This window comes from Toxorhynchites rutilus, chromosome 1 (genome assembly GCF_029784135.1).
Source record: "Toxorhynchites rutilus septentrionalis strain SRP chromosome 1, ASM2978413v1, whole genome shotgun sequence".
In the NCBI taxonomy this organism is placed as follows: domain Eukaryota; kingdom Metazoa; phylum Arthropoda; class Insecta; order Diptera; family Culicidae; genus Toxorhynchites; species Toxorhynchites rutilus.
In genome coordinates this window covers 130,299,385-130,321,541 of record NC_073744.1, presented here as the reverse complement: position 1 = coordinate 130,321,541, position 22,157 = coordinate 130,299,385, and the positions used below count along the sequence as shown (strand labels likewise).

The following is a 22,157-nucleotide window of genomic DNA, read 5'->3' as shown; positions in this document are numbered from 1 at the left end:
AAAACTACTCACTTGTACCAAAGTTCACTTTGAGCAGTTTATCCGTATTTAGAAGGTTAGGAAAAATCATTACCAGCTTCGCTTATTCTCTAGTCGAATCTTTGCCTTGCGTGCTTTAACTGAAGCAAAATGATCCTTAATTGCATTTAAATCAAGATCTGCTAACGATTCATTTTCGATCGAAAAACTTGCCAAACCATTGAGTCGGTCTTGGTTCATTTTAGAACGGAGATAATTATCAATCAATTTACGATTGCTGAAACTGTGTTCACACGATGCGCAGTCTGTGCTTTTTTTACTTTAGTGTAAACCAGACTAGCAAGCTCGTTCATTCCAGCACAAAAATTGCCTTTTAATAACAAATACATTATTTAGAAGTATGCGTTCTGCAGCTTAAGAAATAAAGTGTGTTTCAGTTAGAATTTGGTCGCTTATTTTATTTCACTTCAGCGCCCCTAGTTGTCACATCGAGAAACTATTGACAGAGTTTTGATCCGGGTGGTTTGTTTATTCAGTAGTACAGAATTCGTCAAGATTGAAGGATACATCCAAAAGATATTGACGATGGAACGCGAAAGGCGAAAAAAAAATTCGCACAATCACATTGAGAACCCGACGTGGTCGAACACCGATGAAAACTAGAAGAAAGTGAAAGAAATTGTGCTTGAAAATCGTCATACCAGCTGAAGAGAGATGTCTAGTGAATTTGGCATTGCATATGGAATAGCACAACATATTGTTTTGGGTATGAGACGCGTGGTAGCCAGATTCGTTCCGAAGGACCTGAATTTCGTGCAAAAACACCATCAAAAGACAGTTGCTGAAGAGATGATTTCTGGAACCCAAAGTGATCCAAACTTCGTGAAACATATAATTACGGCCGACGAGACATGGATCTATGAATTTGACATAGAAACAAAGCAAGAATCGTCCGAGTAGCGCTTCGAAGACGAGAAAAAACCGCGTCAAATCCACTCAAAAGTGAAGGTGATGCTGACTGTTATCTTCGATTGTCAACGCGTAGTGCATTATGAGTACCTTCCACCGGGCTAGACAGTCCACAAAGAATACTATTTATCCGTTTTGAAGCGACCAGAATGCGGACCAACAATTCTTGGATTTTGCATGATGATAACGCGCCATCGCACCGAGCCAGAATTATACTGAATTATTTAACCAAACGTCAAGTAAAAATCACCGAGTAAGCACCGTATCCACCTGATGGCCCCGTGCGACTTTTTTTTGTTTTTCTAGTTGAAGTTGCCACTTCGTGGAAAAAGATTTCAGTCGATCGATGAGATCAAAGCGCCTAGAAGTATATCCTAAGGTGGGCCAACTTGCTAAAACCACTCTTCAGCCATCTTGGAAGCCTACTGTGTTTTGTTTGTAAACAAAACACAATACGCTAGTGCCGAAGCTCGCTCGTGATCAGTCTATCTCTTTCATGCTTCAAGCAAATAATTCCCCTTCTGCTTTCTTCCGTACTGTTTTCATACACCGCTCCCCGAACCAACTTGGTGTCGAAACGGCCTCACCTTAGGATATACTTCTAGGCGCCTTGAATGAGATCAAAGAGAATGTGACGAGGGAACTAAAAACCATCCTTTCGTTGGCCTACCAGGGATGCATGGAGGACTGGGTCAAGCGTTGACACATGTGTGTTGCATCAGATGAATCGTATTTTGAAACAGATAAAATAAATTTGCCTGAAATTCAACTCTATTTTGTTTCATTTAAAAAAAACCCGGTACGTAAAACTGAATTTTTAGACAAATAGTTGGTAACAAATTTTATCTTGTCAAGCGTAGGGTAGGCTCAAATTTGTTTACGCAGATAAATTTGCCCGTAAGTTGATGATTTGGCAAGGGATCTGTACAAATGGGATCTGGCAAGATCTGAACAATTACAAGGAGGAGTGTCTTCAGAACAGGATTTTGCCATTCATTCTATCACACAATGGTCCAATGATGCCCTGGCCTGACTTGACAAGCTGCCATTACAGCCGGGATTGTCTCAAGTGGTATAAGGAGGAAATCGACTTCATTGAGAAAACTATCAATCCACCAAATTGTTCGGATTTTCGAGAGATGTTGGACAATATCAAAGGCAAATTGAAGAAATGTGGCAGAACCATCAAAACTACAATTCAAATGCACCACTTCTTCAAGAAGATAGCAAAAACAGTTACCAGCAGTACTGTGCAGAAAATGAAGGGTGGTATCACACGAAATGTTTGAAAATTCACCCGAACAGATGACGAATAGTTTTCATGTTTTTTAACCTTAAAGTTGATAAACCTACAAAATAACATCCGTTCGCTTTTTTGTACGTTATTTTTATGCTGAGAAATGTCCTACTTTACCTACTTTACCTACTTTATGTCCTACGACCAAATTCTAACTGAAACAGGCTTCAACTGTAAAACATCGTAAGGCCATTCACGGCCTATTTCGGCGCCCCTCCGCCCCTCTGTATTGTCTCCATGCATCTGTTTTGCATTGCATGGAAAGGCGCCCAGTTATGCGTAGCGAATAGTCAAAAGGGTATTGATGTAATGTGTTGTTGGGTGTTTCAATTTTGCGAAAATCAGAGAGTGGTGCCGGGTTTGCCGCCCGCACACTACGCCACTGGGTACATGTATGAAACAAGCTTGGCCTATTCACCTAGAGTCTCAATCTAAATTATCTAATGCATACTAAAGCGTAGTAAGAAACACATAACGTTTCGCATAATGAGGCTTGAATTAGTTGGAGTGGCATATTTATTCAGGGTCAAAGCCATAAAAGGATCCTCTTCAAAAGCAGAATGTGATGCAGTATTTCAGCTTTAGTAAACAGAACATTGTCGTTATTCACCTATGACCACTTTGCCACCAAATATCAAAGTAATTTCTATGCGAATTAATCGCTGAGATTGAACAAAATATCTGTTCACCTCTCCTAGAATATGTGAACAGTCGTCCAAACTGATTTTTTTTTTATCCAAAATATATATTTTATTAAGGCTCATATGGCGTCAGCCTAACGGGGCCGGGAGTTCAATATTTTGACAATGTTTGCTTAGACTATGTTAGTAATATGTAACCGATTACTCGCGGTTGACTCGAGGTTAGTATTACAAGTGTTCTCATAATTGGTATGTCGCAGTCTTCGATGCTCTGTACGTGTGCCCGACACGGGATACTTCCTATTGGGATGCAGCTGACCATTAATCAGCAACGCCCCCCTAGTCTGTACCCCATATCTAGCGTGGTGCGTCTTTCTCGACTCAAGGAATCCAGGATAGAATGGCGGCGCAATCATCAGCTCGTGTAGAGTTGTCATGAGCGGTACAATCTTTGGCTCTTGTTGAATAATCAGTGGACTGCACAACCTTCGGCCCGTGCATCTGTAAAGAGTGTGTGTATGTATTGCCGCGACTAAGTAAAAGTTTATCGATCGGATAGGAGGGATATGAAACGGGGACACAACGAAGGAAACATCATTAAACGTTGACATCCAAACTGATGATTTGTCCAATATATCAGCTTGTATAAACTAAATTTCACGAGAAATTCCTTAGATACCATGCGCACAGAACTACGGCCGAGTGGTTATCGAGAGGAATTTCTGTTTTTATTTATACTTTGACATGCGACAGCTCTATTGAAGTACAGGGTGACTCAGAAGTCATTAAATTCTTCAAACATAAGGTTACTATCAATACGGCATCTATAGTCAATAGTTATCCCACCAAACAAGCAGTCGACCACTTTGCCCCCCGTGACCAGTTTGCCCCCACTACCCCTATACAGGGAAACTTCGATATAACGTACCCTCGATATAACGTCACTCGATATAACGTACACCTTTGCAAAGTGTAAAGGAAAATTTTTTTCAATATTTTTTTTCTGATAGAACAATGAATTATCTGTATTGTGATGCTAAAACAAGTTTTGTACCTTCAATCAATCACGAAATACAGCTGTTTGGTGATTCCAGATTCTAAATGAATCAAGCTTTAATCAACAGTACGAAGGGAAACATCATGAGAAAGGCTGGCTTCGTCTTCTGATTGAAGTTATTAATTAACTTTACTAAAACAGCTACTCAATAATGTATTATAGACTACGTTTGTGAGTACTTTATTATGCTTCGATATAACGTACAATTCGATACAACGTACAATTTTGAAAGTGAAATGTACGTTATATCGAAGTTTACCTGTACACTGAAGAGTCTACTGCTCCGGGGTTAAAGATGGCAAAATATAGAAAAACCTTAATGCCATGTGCAAATGCTACGGATACTTACAAATTGCCGATGTTTACAATTGGAAAAAAAAACTAAGAACCCATAGGGCTTCCAAAAGCGTTTAAACGTTCAATTCCTGCAAATTCCTTCGAAAAATGTATGGACGACACGCGACATTTTTCAGTAGTGTTTTCACGAGTCTTTCGTGCATATTCCCAGATGGACATCGGCAATACCCTGAGGAAGAATTTAGCTTTGATGAATATTCAGACGCGAGAATTATCGCTCTGGTACTGAATAAGGATGATAAGGCTGCGACGGCATAGAGGAAGAAGGAGATGACGAAAATTTCTTGGAAAAACAAGGAGACGAAGATTCTATTTTGGTGGACATCGTACTTCCAGGTCCAGCATTGACCCGAACCCACCAAGTCGGTCAAGAACTGACCCGGGTAATCGAATGGGATGAGGACAAACACTTTGAGATGGCTGATCTGCTGCACCTCAGAAAGATTCGCAATGCTGCGTGCTTGGATGAATAAACTTGTGACGAAACATTTCCGAATACAATGTTCTTTATCATTAATTGAGATATAGATTGTATTATTTGAAAATGCAAACAACAATTACAAAATAAAGATGAAACAAGGAAGAGAAAATTATTTTTTCAATAATTATTTCTTAAGGACAAGGTCGTTGGAAACTGCAAATTGCTGACTTTGAGGTTTTTACCTTGTCATCTAGCATTTTTTGAGGCACACATCTCAACGAATTCAAACGACTCATCCCCGAAATTGTTGCTCATAGCTTGCTGCAGTGCAGCATACATGGTTTAACAATTTCAAGTACGAAGCGTTTGTACTTGTTGAAACGTGTACCTCGATAAATGCAGGATGGCAGGACGAAAAACCACAGAGGCAGCCCCTTGTGGTTTCCATCGACCTTCACCTTAAGAAAGTAACAATACCAAGGAGCAAAACAACGGGTTGCCAAGGGGGTGGGGGCACATGCAGATGAGGCTATAAATGTCGTATGCGCCTATTATGTTCACTGACTACTTTTTGGGTTCCAAGTTGTTAGAGGCTCATTCATAAAATAGCCACCCGGGAGTATTTTAGCAACCACTAATGGGCTAGTTTTTAAATCCCGAGTAATTAGAGGTGTCACACGATGGGCATAGTACGGTTCTAAGTACTACTTTGATCATGCATATTATATTACCGCAACCAGTTTTCCAGTCATTTATATTGTCAACAAAAGGATCATATTATCTTTTTTTGGTTGAGCTTAATTTGGTTGAATGAAGGACGAGAAAACTAAAAAACAGGATTTAAGAAAAACCAATCGTTTTTGGCACATGTACCAAAATCAAAGCGTGTCACAATCGAACCGTGACAAAAACGAAACGTGCCAAAATCGAACGGGGTCTGTATTTTTGGGTAGAGTTGAGATATTGACAAGTTCTGCATCGTAAAATTTTCGTCATAGTAAGCTCTAGAAGTCTTCTGACTAAGCTTGCATGTAGAATTTTACATAAAAAAGTTAGAGAAAAAAAACCGTTTTTTCATGGTTACCCTAACGCAACATAGAAAAAAGCGCTATATCGGTTATTTCAAGAAAAAGAAAAAAATTATAGGAGGTTGTGTCCAAGATACGACCGCATTGTTGACGTAGAACTACGCTGTTATTTTATATAAGTAGCTCGTTTATACCTTCAGATATTATTCTATGATGCTGTGAAATTTTAGAAACAACTGCATAGTAGAATAATCTCTGAAATAGTTTTTTCATTGTAGAATCAGTTGACGATAATTGATTGTTGATTCATTCTTGCCCTCACAAAACAATACACTAGTTGATCTTATGTCGCAATTTCATGTCAATGCATTGAAAATTTACCTCGAACGCTATTCCGGTGGCCTTTTTCGCAATTGACATAGACTCGGCTACAGTCGATTATATACATGTTGCACCAGCACCATTGTTCCACATCTCATAACTACATTAATATATCTTTGGCACCGCATGGAGACAACAACAATGACAACACTTGCAAGTATCAAATATCATGCTACATGTTATTTAGTATTGCCTCAGTGGAATTGCACCTCTAGGCATCGTTCGTATAATGTAAACCAAGCGCTAAACAAGCAATCACCATAGCATACATACAGAGCCATACATTGGTGGCTTCAAACTACTAGGAATATCAACACTTCTCATCATTTTGCGCTATTCTCAAAAGAAACGCTTCTGTTAATACTACTGTCCTCGAAAAAAGTTGCATTACCTTCTCATGCTCGAGATAAGCACAGCTGTCACCCTTAGTGGAGGAAGTTTTGCTACTGGCAAGCGAAACCTAATCACATACAAAATTCCAGAACGAAATTTACTTTCTTCTTGGTGACTAAACAAGCAAAATCAACTCTTTTTGTTAATATCAACAACCTCGAAAACAGTAGCATTGCTTCATTATGATTAAGATAAGCGCAAATGCAATCTTAGTTGAGAGCAGTTTTTCGACTGGCACGCGAACTCAAATAACTTATAACATTCCAGTACGACATTCAAAATGCCTAGTTTTCCCCAAATAATTTTTTGGCGCACTCGCGAGGGCTCGGTTCAGTGCGAGCGCTTTTCACTGCACCAGCATCGCGTGCATCATTAGATGACGCTTGCCTCGAAATTTTATTGCCCCTGGCAATGCGTTCGTTTTTTGCAGGACTCGAGCCTGCCTTCTTCTTCTTCTTGCTCATCACACATTACGCGAAGCGTCTAATTTATGACGCGGAAAGGAAAACACATGATACGAATAACGCGAAAAACGAACTGAAAAAACCACACGACGATATTCAAGTTGGATTACCACTGGTGGGGTCCAATCTTAGATCGAAGCGCTGCGAAAGCAAAGTGATCTGGATTGCTCAACAGTCCGATGCCGAATAAAAGTTTGTCTCAGCGAGATCCACTGTTTATACTCTAGGCAAGTATTCACCTTCATTCTTCTTCTTTTCCTTTGTTCACGGAGACTTTAAATCCTACGATTTCCCCTTCGTTGCTCATTATTGACAGCTCTGTTCGGGAAAGCACACAAATGGACAGAACAAATGTATGGGAAAATGGGAACGCTTAAAGTTTTCATGAATTTTAATTTACAAACCAGGGGATTCGAATGTATAGCATATTAAACAAATCTTAGGGAATTTCCGATTCGTTTAATATATAAATCGCCAAAATCCGTTCGAGGCGAAAATAGTTATTAACATTAACTTTATTTCATACAAACGTGACCTGTTTTCTGATTTGGCACCCTTAATGAAAGACGTATTTCTACGTCAAAAAAACTGTGTTCTACAAAGATGCTTAAAAAACTGAAGCTATAACATTGGTGATCTATATTTACCTGTATCTAGAAAGATTTTTTTTTATTCAATTGAAAATTTTGGTCACCCTATTTTCGACAACGTGAAAATGAGCGCACTATTATATGTAACAACTTTGTCGAAGACAGTTTTTGTCTAGAGAATTACTGTCGAGCATCTTGATAATTTCCACTTAAATGCACTTCCTGGACCATTGTGCATTGGAAACACTAGTTTTTTCAACCCTGGCACCGAGAATCGTCCACATATTCTCGCTAGAAATGAGGTCCGGGCTTTGTGGAGGCCATTCCAGCGGTTTGATCCGACTAGACGTGAGGAAAGACTTGGTGGGTAGTGGGTACATTTTTGTCACTGTTTTTTACATTTTGTTTAATTTTTTTTCAATTTGTTTTCGTTTCTTTAAATGAGACTCACGATCGTTCGCTCAGTAATTATTTAGTTATTTGCATCGTTTGAAGGTAACTATGAAAACGATTAGAATTGGTGTAAAGAACTTGGAAATTAATTTGCTGTTATCACCAGACTGTTTGATCCAAATGTCTTGAAAGGATCTTTTTCGCATGAAAGTATCAATATTTTACTTCATCATTGCTACCAAATTTTTTAAGCAAGGAATCCTTAAATTTCCAAAGAGGTGCGTGAAGATTGTAGCTGCAGACAGAACATACTTTTAATATCTTTCAATGTTTCTCAAACATCCAATACTAGCAGAATAAAAAAAAATCACGCTCGAGATAATGTATTTACACGGAACGCAAAACCAACCGAATGAAGTCAACATATAATATCCCGCGTTACATTGTTACATGCGTTCTCGATTTGACTCAGCTCCAGCCGGGAAACGCCTCTGCGTCTCATTGAAAATACTTTGAACGCAGCAAAATTTTATTCTTCCAGTTTTTAATTCATTTTTTACGAGCAGATTTTAACGATCAACTGCGTTTATAATCATATAAATTGCCCAATAGCCACAACATTCCCATCAGTGGCTGGCTGCTGCTGCTGGATTTTCAAGTTTGATTACCACTCTTGAGAGAGATAATGAGTTTTACGTCGCGTGAACCGGAGTATTTTTTCCCCGAGCGCGCAAAACCAAATATTTTCCCGGCTGATCTTTTTGAAACCCAGGGCGGCATCGAGTGCGATGGCAAGAAGTACTCCATCCTCAGAAGCTAGTTGCATTTCATTATTTTGTGTTGTGGTGCCATTAAAAAGAAAAGACCGAGGCGAAACAAAGTTGCTATGCTACGCATCAATCGATGGGATGCATCCATGAGCGGACCCAGACGGCGGTTGTTGCACATTCCAGCCACAGTCAGTCCCGAAAGAGCGCTTCCTCTTTTCCTGAAACCCATAAACATCCGGCTCAGATGTCGTTAAATTCACCGTAAAGTAGATTGAGATTTTCAAACATATGTTTTAATTTAACTTCTTCTCTCGCACGTCGTTCGGTGTGCTTAATTCGTGCTCTTCTCATCTTCTATTTCTGACTGACTGCCTTTTGTTTTACACTTCTTTCTCATCCTTTGTTTTCCAGTGTACTGGGGTTATCATCGGCAAGGATCATGTCAAGCCGGGTTCAGCGCTTCGTTGACCAAGGTGAGTAAACATCATTGGGTGCACTACCACATACTTTTCCGTTCTTTTTCACCTCCAAATGTCTCTGTTTCCTGCTATCCGGGTTCACTCAAGACGATGCGCGCGGTACCTTTAGCGGAACAAGGGAATCATCAACATATCGCGTGATATTTCAATTCGACATCTGCGAATTGTGGCCAGGGACGAATCCGATGTAACTTTTGGTTTTGGATAGTCATTGTCTCCTATGCCCTTTAGCTTGAGTCGCGTTGGCCGTTTTAGGGCTACCGTCATCCGCTTCAACGCCCACCGATAGCTCTGCAGTCCTGCATGCACAGAATGCAGATCGTTTGTATTCCACGAATTTATGCAAATTCAATGCAAGTCATCGGTCGGTCCGGACTTTACGGGTCTCGGTTTGTCTGCTGCGCTGATTCGATTCCCAAAACCGCTCATGTGAGTTCATGTCTCACAATCATACATCGGAAAGCTTGGTGGCTCGTTACTGGTTTTTTTTTCGTGAATTGCTCTTGCATATTGATACCATAAAGTTCATAATTTCGACCCCACGATTCCGACACACAATTGTATTGGCGGCGGAGGTGGCAGCGGTGTGGTCACCGCCAAATGCAACAGCAAAGCATTTGGACCTCTTGAGGCCCGCTACCGCAAATGAAAACAACTGTTTTCCGAAACGGCCGCGGTGAACGCGGAGTTCCCCGGTTCGACAATCATAACCCCTAAAACATTGCTACTCGGCTACTGTGTGTTGTTTTGCTTCCGTTCTTTCCCGGGAGATGGAGGTTGTGAAATGTTGAAATTGTATGTAAAATTATTCATAAGCAAAATAATCGCACGAGTCGCAGCAATGGACTGCGAAATTGAGTACGTGCATTAGCGGATTTCGTGTGAGGAATATTGGAACCTTGGAATTGAGGTTTGTCCCAGCCTGGACGGCTCCCGAACAAAGCTCCAATTTTGCATAATGTTTATATGGTGTATATTGACTTTGAATATTCATCTCGTTTTTATCGGGGGATGGGTGAAATTCGAATAATTCTTCATTGTTGAGCGAACTATGAGCGTTGGGTTTGCATTTTCGATACGTATTAACGTTTCAACAATGGTCGTGGGGATACTGCACATTTAGCTGGTTTGGGAGAGATGGATCTAAAAATATATCAACTCACGTTAAGAGAATAATAAACAAAATGGCAAGATCAGCCATATAATCCAAGCAAGTCTATTCTGTAAAAAAAGTAAAATAAAATAAAACATATTTATCAATATTCATACCCATTCGAATTCATCATATCACCTACATAGTTGGAGTTATCCCGAAATAATACACTTAAGCCAACAAGTAGTTCAACTCCAGTTTTCATCGCAAATTCTCTCGCATAAATTTTATCGACTGAAAACGGTTGTGATGAAATGGTAATCCAAGTTTTGGGAAGAGAAAAACATCACCCGGAACCATATCAGACGAATACGATCGTTGTTTAATAATATTTGTAGATTTTTTCCCGAAGCACATTTACCCAAATGTAACAAATACCCGAATAGCATTCACCCGAACGTAACAAATACCCGAATGCAACATTTACCCGAATGGAGATTATTTATTTTTATGAGTTTTGTCGTATCTCTTGCTAATAAATGAGATTCAATCAAAACAACATGAAAGAGCGACAAAAATACGAAGTAGAATGAAAAATTGTAATGAGCAAATACGAAAATGACGCTGGAGGCTTCGTTGTGTCATTTATAGAAATTAATGTAAGCACAATTAACATGCCGTCTTCTTTCCTATCCGTTTTGTTCTTTAAGGCTAAGAGAACATTTAGGAATACACACTGCACAATGATCCAGGAGGTGGAAATTAGCATTTAGAGCTCGACAGTTATTCTCTAGACAAAAACTGTCTTCGACAAAGCTGTTAGGGGAGGTGGGAGCAAAACGTACATGTTAAGAAGAACTTCAATTATATCTTTGGAAACTCATGTTTCCCAAAACTTTGATGCAGCTTTTTGCAATTCAATATACTGCAATTTCTACCTAATCGGCCAAATATTTTACGAAAAAGTGTTTTTCAATGTTTTTTACTGAAATTAAAACAGACCGAAAAGTACAACATTTTTTTCGATGCGAGTAATATGGATATTCGGGTGCCAATGAATGTATGGGAAAAAATCGACCCGAAAATTTCAAAAAGTTACCCTATTCAAAATATTTACCACCTCGAAAATACACCCTATGCCAAATATCAGCTCAATCGGACTTAAGGGAGAGTGGCGCAAAGCGGTCAATGTTTAAGTTTTTTGAAAATCGAAAAATCACCCAAGAGGGGAGGAGATCGGGGTTTTAAAAAAAAATTTGATGCCAAATGTCTTAAAACTGCTTGAAACGTCGAGATCTAGTGTCATCTCGAAAAAAAAAATTGTCAAAGATCGACTCTCTGGGACGAAACGTAGGGTTTTAAGTGCCAATGAAAATAACTATCTCGATTTTTCATTCGGAACTTGTTGCGAAATATTGTTTTGCACGATAATATACCCTATGGAAAATATTAGCTCATTCGAACTTCATTTCTTAGTGTTGCAGACGTTAAAATTTGAGTTTTTTGAAAACCGAAAAATCACCGGAAATCGGGGTTTTCAAAAACAAATTTTGATGTCAAATGTCTTAAAATTGAAATCGAGATTACGAGATTTACAGTTATCCAAAAAAAAATTTTTTTTTGTCAAAATAAACAATTTATATTCCAGAAAAAAAACAGTGACAAAAAAGTGCCCAAATCAGAAAAACTTCAAATTAGCTCAACTGGAGGCAAACAAGAACATTTCAATAGTTGATATGAACCCCTTTGACTTCAAGACCTCCTGTAAGCGCTTCGGCATTCTCTCCACAAGGATTTTCAGGTGTTGTGGGTCGAGACTTTCCACGCGCGCTTCAGGGCTTCAAAATAATTGTTTTTCTATTGGTGACACCGGCTTTGTCAACCCTAGCGTCCTGGAAGACCCACAGGTTTTTAGTAGGGTTAAGCTCCGGGCTTTCAAGGGGTTTTATGCGACACCACCGGAGGAATGCCTTTGTTACCTTGGCCGTGGGCTTGGGATCGATATGCTGCTGAAAAACGAAGCACCGCTCTTCAAGGCCTGTATTGATGAGGGATTTCCACGCAGGATGTTGCAGAACGTCTCTGCCGTCATGGTTCCGTTAATGTACACCAAGCTACCCATCTCACCCCAAGAAAAACATCTACCCACCATTTCGTTGCCTCCTCCGTGCTTGACCGTGACTTGAATGTGAGGCTCCTACAGCTCTTCACCCGTCTTGCGCCACACACGAACCCGCTGCTTTCGATTGAAGAGCTAGAGTTAGGATTCGTCTGTCTACAGCTCCGTTTTACAGTACTCCAGTGGCTTAACAGCGTGCTCCTTGGCGAAATTGAGTAGTTTTGCCTTGTTCGCCTTGCCAAATAAGAGGCCATTTCAAAGTAATCCTGCTGCTGAATCCACGCGCTTCGATGCGAGCACGAACAGTCCAATGCGAAACCGAAAGCTAAAGCTCTTCCTGGATCTGCCGTATAGTAACTTTCGGATTTATCTTCGCTTCCCGAACTTATCTGTTCTAGCATCTATTTTGTGTTTCCTTCCTCTCTGTCAGGACGATCCACCAACGATCCGAACGAAGACATCAGCTACTTAGGATTTTTTTTCCGATCGCAGCCTTGCTGATGTCCGAACTTCTTGGCAACCGCCCGGTGCGATTCGCCGTTTTCGATATCTCGAACGACGAATTTGCGAATTTTTGGATGGAATCATATTTGAAATAACTGCGTTCTCCATTTTTATCGACTTCAACATGTGCCAAGAGCCAAGGCAGTTGTTTCTAAGCGTCAAAACACTCAAAACATAAACACTCGAGAGGACTCACAGCGGAAGCTTTTCGAAAATATATCGATTTTCACAGGGAGCACTTTATTTTGTCATTGGTTTTTTTTTGGAACACAAACTATTTTTTTCCACAAGAAAAACTTTTATTTTTCTAATTGCAACATTAATGAAACCTGGTGGGCACTTTATTTTGCCAATCACCGAATAATTTAGGAAAGCGATATCATATGATGAATAGTTGGTCCATTAGCTATTTTTTAATACGGTTTTATTTTTATTTCGACCTGTTTGTATGTATGTGTGGGCACGCCGGATTTTCAATTTCCATAGTTAATTATTTCATCATATGCCCACGACTTTATTTTAGTATCATTAATGCCCTAGGGGGTATTACACTATGGAAACTTGAAACTTGAAATAGTTTTTCCAAGATTCTCCACTAAATTTCCTGTCATCGTACGTAGGTTTTTTTTTTGATATTTTGAAAAATAAAATTTTGGTGAATGTTTTTGTCTCTATTTTTGAGGCAAAAGCGCAATTTTGTTACAAAAAACAACATTTTGAAAAAATCCTACGAACGATGACAGGAAATACTACAGGCAAGACGTAAAAAAATCATTGGTTGAAATCGGTCCATTAGAAAAATTTGAAGAACTCCCACCAGTTTACAAGGTATTGGCTGCAAGGGTTCAGCAAACTGGCTGCGGCTATTCAGGGGATAGTCCAATTGACACCAATATATTTAATGCATTTCAAGCCGAATGTAAAGAAGGTGTTTTACTGCGGTGAGAGCTGTATTCTTCGGTTGGAAATTGAAGGTGAAAATCGCTTTAAAGCGGCGAAGATGTAATTACAATGAGCTAGTGACTAATTAATTTCCGGATGGCCTTTTTCCTTGAAATAAGCCAAATTTTTCGAAAAGAGCTCAAAATTGTAGAAGTAAATAAAACCCGTAAATTAATAATTTATATCGATTGCCGCACCCATTTCCTGTAGATTTAGGAAATGTTATGGAAAACAATAATAATAAATAAAGTTTTTATGTGGGCAATGATTTGGGAAATTCTTTAGTTTCCAATGCGATATTCTCGAAAGTTTTCCTTGAATTTGGAATGGAAAATATTGTAACAATATTTTCTGTGTATAGCGTAATGACGATGGATCTCCAATGGGTCTCCCCTCGATAATCGTTCACCCGATCGCGATTGTCATCACAATAATCTCATATCACATTACAGCACAATCAAATCGGGTAAATATTTTGCAAGAAAAAAAACAAACAATCCACCGAAACGAGGATCGCATCGCATCGGATGAAAGACCATGTCGAAGGCGAACACAACATGGTATAATTCACATGTCCCCATGGCTCTCAATGTATTTTAAAAGTTCCCAATTTGTCATGTTGTGTTCGTTTTTTTTTCAGTCTTCCTTCTCTCCGTTGGATTCACTTTTTTCTGAGGAATTTCGAAAATCGAGTTCCCACCGCACTTCACGAGTAGCCATCAGCGCCGCGTTTGTCTGTCGTTTGGATCCCGTCTTCGGTCTTCGGACGACCAAAACGGGGCACCCCGAAAGCGAATATTCATGTTCCAAAAATGGTACTAACAGTCGAACAACGGCGAGAACGAAGATAACACCGCAGCAAGAATGTTAAAAGCCGTGTATGCTAATCTCTTATTGATTCCGTTTTGAACTTTTATGTACCGATGTGAGGTCGGTGGGGCGTATTTGGGGGCGATGGGTGGTGGGTATTTTGCTTCGGAAAAGGACAAGGGGTAGGGAGTGGTAGTGGTCTTGTGTAGTTGAACGGAGGAGGAAAACTGAATATCATATATAAAATAAAAACAATTGTCCACATCAGTTGCTGAAAAACCCTAAAATGGGATCTTGGGTCGCCGAATATCCCAACGATCAAGAGCTTCTGTGTGTAAATTATGGCCCAAATCGTAAATATATGCACTTTTGGAAAAAAATCTTATGTTTATAGAGGGAAACAGCTTTTTTTTTGGGACTGATTTAAAAATTGGACACTATTTCCCCATTTCACAATTCACCATTTCGATTGACGATCAATAACCCAAGTATTTGCTATTTTGAACGACACACCGTAAGGGAAAATGAAACTGAAAACGAGCAAATTAATCTTCGACCAAAATGCCTCATAACATTTTATCTTATTGTGCATTGTTCTGTCGAGTTGAATAAAAGTAGATGATCGTCGTCTAGCCGTGTTCGAGGGGTTGGCTGGCATAACCTTTCGCGATGAAGAGGAATCCATCGGTCGGTTCAGCATTTATATATGGCATGGGTAGCCTTGGTAGCTGTCCTGGATAGGTGTTTTAGGCTTGGAAAGCCATCGCATTGCTATCTGTATTGTTCAAGTGATGTGTGGTAAACCGCCTTCTGCTGAAGATTTGCTTTTCTCAATTTGTCAAAGTGGGGAAGGATTTATTTATCAGCACCAGCGTCGAGTTACACCATATATATTGTATCGATAAATATTCTGTTGGACAGAAGCAGGATCATGGGGCGTGATATCGGAACTGAGCTAGAGGATGCTGGTTGCAGGGCCACTATTGAACGACTGTTTGGAAAGCTTGCCTCAACACTTTCGTGAAACTATGTTCCATTAAAAAAAGAAGGAATATTCCGCGCATTGTCCGACAAATATTTACAAACTGAGCGCCGTCCATAAAAAATGTGTCATTCGGAGTTTAGAATGAATGTACTTACTGAATAGCACTTACTATTTAAAAAGGTCATGCAAAAATCCAAATAAGGATCATAGAAGATCGTTTTCTGAATTTCTAATACACGTTTATGGTAAGAAATATCTTCATATTTGTACTGTGGTCGCACATATTGTTGAGCTTGTCATTTAGAACACATTCAAGGCGTGTTATTTGGAATAGAAATCAGGGCTATGTAGTCGGAGTTGAAGTCGAGGAGTCGGAGTCGGAGTCATTGAAAAAAAATATTTCACGTTCTTATTATTTTCCTATTCACGGCCGAACCGTTTGCTTGTGTGTTGGTCAACCACAGCTATTCACGTTCTTTATAAGCGACAAGATAACGGTTAGCATGACAGCTGAAATGCACCAGAAGAGGATTGTGGATATGATCGTGAAAAATAGTATCCCTCTGATATTTTTGTCACAACCAGCTTTCCAGCTTTCATGGCTTTAAACGGGGAAACGGCAAGAAAAGAGTTTGTCAAGAGTTTATCTTCAGAGCCAAAGCATCAGTTGCATTATGATTGAAGAAGCACACACTAAAGTGAACTTGCGCAAATTCGTTAAAAACCGATTTGAATTAGTTGAAATTAATTTAATACGGTAACAGTTTGAGTTGCCCATATGTTCAAGATCTTCCACATGCGTTGTGCCATTCACACACTCCAGTTGACGATTCGTGACGGACTGATTGATCGTTCTGATACCACCTTCATTGGCAAATTGAGGAAAGTTGTTATACTAGGTCTGTACAAAAAGTATCGCGACTTTCGAATTTACGCGGGCTACGTTTATTCGATTCAAGATTTTTTTTGTGCCATTTTGTTGGTACTCATGTCTCTCACTTATGCTGACAAGTACGGAAATTCTGAACATTCAGTTAATTTTTGACAACTGTTTTTCTTACATGTGTTTTGGCTATTGCAAAAATGGATCAAAGAATGTGTATGAAATTTTTGTGTGAAAAACATAATTAGATGCTTCCTTATTTCGTATTATTTATCCATGTTCAGAATTGGGATTTCCTACAAAAGGTCACCCATACATCGGAAGATGGGCACATTTACATGGAAAAAGTTTTTCGAACAACCACTTTTTCATGTTTTTCTTTCAAAAAATACTATAAATGTTCAATTCGTAACATTTTTATGTATAAATTATCCCATTTTACATGCTCTGCTAACTTTTTCTATTTAGAAACATATCAAGAACATGTCAAACGTGAAAATTTACACACAAAAATGTTACGAGCAAAACATTATTTTTTTCAGGAGTCTTTATACAAAAATGACTTACAAACCAAAAACTATAAAAGATAGAAAGTTGATGCCTTCGACGAAAGTTCATGTTTTAATAAGATCTAAAACTTTGTGTAATACACTATACCGCTATCGTGACTTTAAACTTAATTAGGATTAGTTGTATTTTTTCCAAAGATAACATGAAAAAGTTGTTGTGAGAAAAACTTTTCCCTGTGAAAGTGCCCATCTTTTGATGTATGGACAACTTGTTGAAAATTGTGGGGGCTATTCATATACATATTTTTGGGAATTTAAAAAAAAAGAGTTTTCGAGAAAAATTAATTTTAATTTTTAAAATAACTTTTTTTCAGCGAAATTTTTTTCCAAAAAAATTTGGTTTTTTTTTGTGAAAAATTAAGTTATTTCCTACATTTCATCCTCCGACAAGAATTTTGTAGGTATCATAGTTTTTAAGTTATGAATTTTTGTAAAAAAATTGGGCTTTTTCAAAAAGTAGTCTAATTCTTTTTCGAATATTTCAAGTATGCAAAGTTGCTTAACACTAGAACTAGCGAAACCGCCAATTTGACGGGTTTCAAATTTCATGGTCACAAATTTTATATAATTTTTATGTGTAGTTCTAACATTTTATGATGACTTTTCATGAGATGTAAGGATAGTTTTTTACTCATATTCAATTTCTGTTTATCGGCTTTAATTTCCATAATCAGTGCCACCTATACCTATTTCTACCGAGACCCGTCAAATTGACGGATCTGGCAATTTCAAAGTTCATAACAATCTATGCATCATCCATGGAATGGTGGACATCAATACGTATTTGCATTCAATTAGACATACAATTTCGTGCAGTATGTGCGCAATAGTTGTCCGATATGTTTGGAGTTCGGAGTAGTAGGAAATTTAGACTGTAAACAATAGAGAAAGTATGCTCACTCTATGATAACAAAATTGTTATAAAAGAGTAAATAAGGCTTCTTCACATAATGGTATTGAATAGGAGTCTAACTGAGAGTAAAATACAGGCTCTTTGCTCTTTGAGTTTGCAAAACCAAGAGATTAAAAAAATTAGAATTTTATTTCATTGTTATAACGTGTATTTTTTGTGTCCGAAAAATTGGGGACCTTCTTTTTTCACGAAACGATGTACAAAAAAAAGCGAACGGAATGCTCGATTACAAACTGATAAATTTGGATTAGTTTCTGAAACGTGGAAATCACTCATTGAGAACAGCCAAGCTTGTTACAAACCTGATCAAAATAAAACAATAGACGAGCAACTGTTTCCTACAAAGGCAAGATGCAGATTTCTGCAGTATATGCCAAATAAATCCGACAAGTTCGGAATCAAATTTTAATTAGCTGTAGGCATGAAGAGTTAATACCTTATAAATGGCTTCCACTACTTAGGTAAAGATGAACTTAGACCATCAGGGATACTATTGAGCGAATTTGTAGTATTGAATCTACCAAGCAATTATGTGAACTGTGATAGAAATATCACTACAGATATTTTTTTTCACAAATATGGAACTCGAAATAAACAAGTCTTGTTGGAACTGTGCGATCAAATAGAATAGAATTGTCAGGAACAGCTAAAGTGGTGGAAGATAACATGGCTCTTTACTCTACAAAACTCTACAAACCAGATAATATTATTCTGATAATTTATGAAAACAAACCTCGCAAAAAAGTACTGCTTCTTAGCTCTAAGCATAAATCCGTAATAATAGATTCCAATAGAAAACAAATACCTGAAATTGTATCGTTTTACAATAGGACCATGTTTGGAGTAGATGTAGTTGACCAGATGGCACGCTAATATAGCGTAAAAGCAGGGTCTCGTAGATGGTCATTGCAAGTGTTCTACGATATTTTGGACTTGGCAGCAATCAATTCGTGGAATTTATACGAAGAGACTTGTGATGGGAACATAACCAGGATTCAACTCTTGTTTCAATTGGCAGAAGAACTTTCCAATGAATATAAGTGCTGCAGAGAACAAGCTTCCTCCAAAAAACAACCAAACAAAGCAATGGATTGATCTACAGAAAACTCAACTATAAGACCTCAAGAACAAAAATATTGCCAAATACAATTGTGCAACAAAAAACAGAGCGATGTATACTTGCAATGAATGGAACGAATACGCTTGTGGCATGTGTGCATCCAGAATAACATGTTCTTGTATACATATAGATGTAAATATAAACCGTTTTTGTTTATTTTTGAATTATAAACATATAAAGTGTTATATTAAATGTTATTTTTGTCAAATCACATTCTTTTATTAACATAAACTAAGTCAAAAATACAACAATCAGGAATTCGTCAATTTGACGGGTGCGGTAGAACTAGGTATATATCAAAAGGTCGGTAGTTCTAGTGTTAAATGACCCATGTCTTTACACCCACAAAGTGTGACTGCTATCTGAGATGGTGCTGCCAACGGCGAGTCGAGTTGGCATGAAATTCATCAAAAGTCTTCTCTGTGGCTGAACAACAGACTTGATGTTAACAAACAAATAATCTTCCCGGTGATAGAGTATGGCATTCCTATTCGGAGCAGCAGTGCCCAAGCGCATCAGCTCAAACTCCAAGCAGATCGAACATAAAACTCTTAATATGACCCTTAACCTTCAAAGGGCCAAGAGTGTTAAGATGCTGGAAACCAGGTTAGCCATCAGTGCGGACTTCTCACACCCAGAACATTTATTTATCAACAACTTGTATAGGTAGTTGTGTTTCACATAAAACTTATATCCATTTTTTTCAAAAATTAGTATAAAACTGAGAAGAAAAAGAGCTAATTCAGTTGTCATGTTTATTATACAATCAAATTTCAAACAAAAACCTGAACGTCAGAATATGTCACAAAATGCAAAACTTGATCTTTTTGCAAAATAAAAAAAACATTTTTATATTAGTAGAATCACCACACTAAAAAGGGAAGTTATTCTTGATTTATCAAGCTCATTGCATTCAGCATATACAATGCGAAAAATATAAACATTAAAGTGTATTTTTCGAAGCGAGCTAAGGTTAAAAACATTAACACATGTGCCAACGCTTTGCCATTGTAACGCCATTGGATGATGTGCCAGAAAAAATTAACGATACTACATTTGATTATAATAATTATGATAATATCAATAGGATTATAACATAATTTGTCAAGATACTTCGTTGAACCGTTGGTGCTTTGGAAGCGTAGCATCACATCACCTATCCGAGAACATTATGCGAATGTCGATAGCTCTAATAATATCATCAAATATGTGTCGGCAAAATACAAATTATACCAAATTAATTGATTGCCTTCATCACACGTACCGCATAGCTACACCCTCCTTTCCCTTCAGCATGCGGCAAGAAGCGTCTAAGATCCCACCATTAGGGACTGAAGGGTTAATTTGTGTTGTCAGCGCAAAAGTGCCAACTAATCATCTAAACGATTGTCGGATCGGTTAAAACTGGTGAAACGTGAAGTGAAGACGAGAGGATGACAATGCGAAGCCACGGACAAAGGGCCAATGTTGGCTCTAACAAGCCAACTGATTGACAGGAGAGTGTAAAATATGGAATCGAAGCCCGAGGAGCAGCGGGTTCATCGACGGCAGCGGGAAATTAAATTATCATGCTGCAGTCAAAGGGCTTGTCTACACATATACGTATTGCCGACCGGACGAATCGATCATTCATCATTATCACTGAGCGCAGGACCTACGCCTCCACAGCATTGCGATACGCGAGTGAAAACTTTGACGCCTGATGAACGCGAAGAATACCGCCGTAGTGCTTTACCGATCCATCGGGGCAATCCTCCGATGATAGTGCGTTATTGAGTTGAACCATTTTTTCAATAGCTGTAAATTACCTGTGATGATTGTTGTTATTGGCTATATAATTTGGACCGCTTCTTATGCGAAGTCTAGACGAGGAAAAAACCCAGAAGAAAAACTGAAGATAATATTCCGACCCGACATCCGCTAGTGACCACCCTCTGAGGGCATGCCATCCGCCAAAGGCAGTCCTACGCACAAGCGAACGATATGATATGAAAACAAAATCGAACATATGCAAAACAGAATGATTGTTATGTATTTATGACCATTCATAGTCACAGATCAGCGGGTTGAATCCGCTTCGGAACAGACACACAATAATAACATTCCAGTAGTTATTGTTTAAATTCTACCCTATTTGTATTGTATTGTGTTAGTTGTGTGCAACGAGAAGAGTTCACAGCAGAACCAAAACACAACTGCTAAAACACTGATCGCAAGCTCGCAATGCTCGATTATAAATAAGTCCGCCACAAAATTATGTGACGTATTTATTGCGCGGGATTTATTGTTTAATTCCACCGCTGGCGGCACCAGCGGCTGCTTGTCATCGACTTGTAGTAGCCGGAACGGTTGTCAAAAGTATATTTTGACAGCGCGTGCAAAATGCAGAAAGCAACAAAAAAACACACAATACGAACAACGATGGGAAAGCAAAATCAGCAAATGTGAGATCTCAAATGAAAACAACATAGAAACATGCCGTTTCTGTCGGCATTGTATACAAATCGATGAACAGGAACAATCGCGTAGTAATAAATATAAAATTTTATATTGAATTGTAATATTTATAAATGTTTATACAAGTATATTGTGTCCCCTGGGAGAGACCACTTGGGACGATCGGTCGGTGGTATGTTGTGGATCCGTGTGGAGCAAAAGTACGAAAACAGTTTATCGCTCATCGTTGGACAGGCGGATGGGTTTGTCTCCTCCGCACGTTACGTTTGACCCCGGGGCCTGTGCCGACATAAAAGGAATTCCGCGCATTGTACCCGCATCCCGGACAACATTAGGGACCTAAGGCGCAGCAGCATGAGGCATGGGAAGTCCCAATGGGTATGCGAACAGGCGACAGGTAAACGCTGTGAGAATTGCGCATCGCGAATTGGCATAAATATGTACGAGTATATGCATTTTTGGATTCTATTTTTGGTTTCCGAATACGATCGATCGATGGATATTGTTCGATTTTTGGTGGTAAAATGGACACTAAATCGCATT

The 22,157-nt window shown here is 38.7% G+C and overlaps 1 protein-coding gene across 10 annotated transcripts in view; it reads left to right on the top strand.

Moving 5' to 3' along the window:
* LOC129761983 (integrin alpha-PS2) overlaps positions 1-22,157 on the top strand; it is a 207,222-nt gene that overhangs the window by 147,196 nt on the left and 37,869 nt on the right. For all 10 annotated transcript variants that reach the window (XM_055759871.1, XM_055759877.1, XM_055759880.1 and 7 more), the window contains one exon: positions 9,152-9,213. In XM_055759871.1, the coding sequence (XP_055615846.1) occupies positions 9,152-9,213 (62 nt within the window). The remainder of the gene's footprint in view (positions 1-9,151; positions 9,214-22,157) is intronic.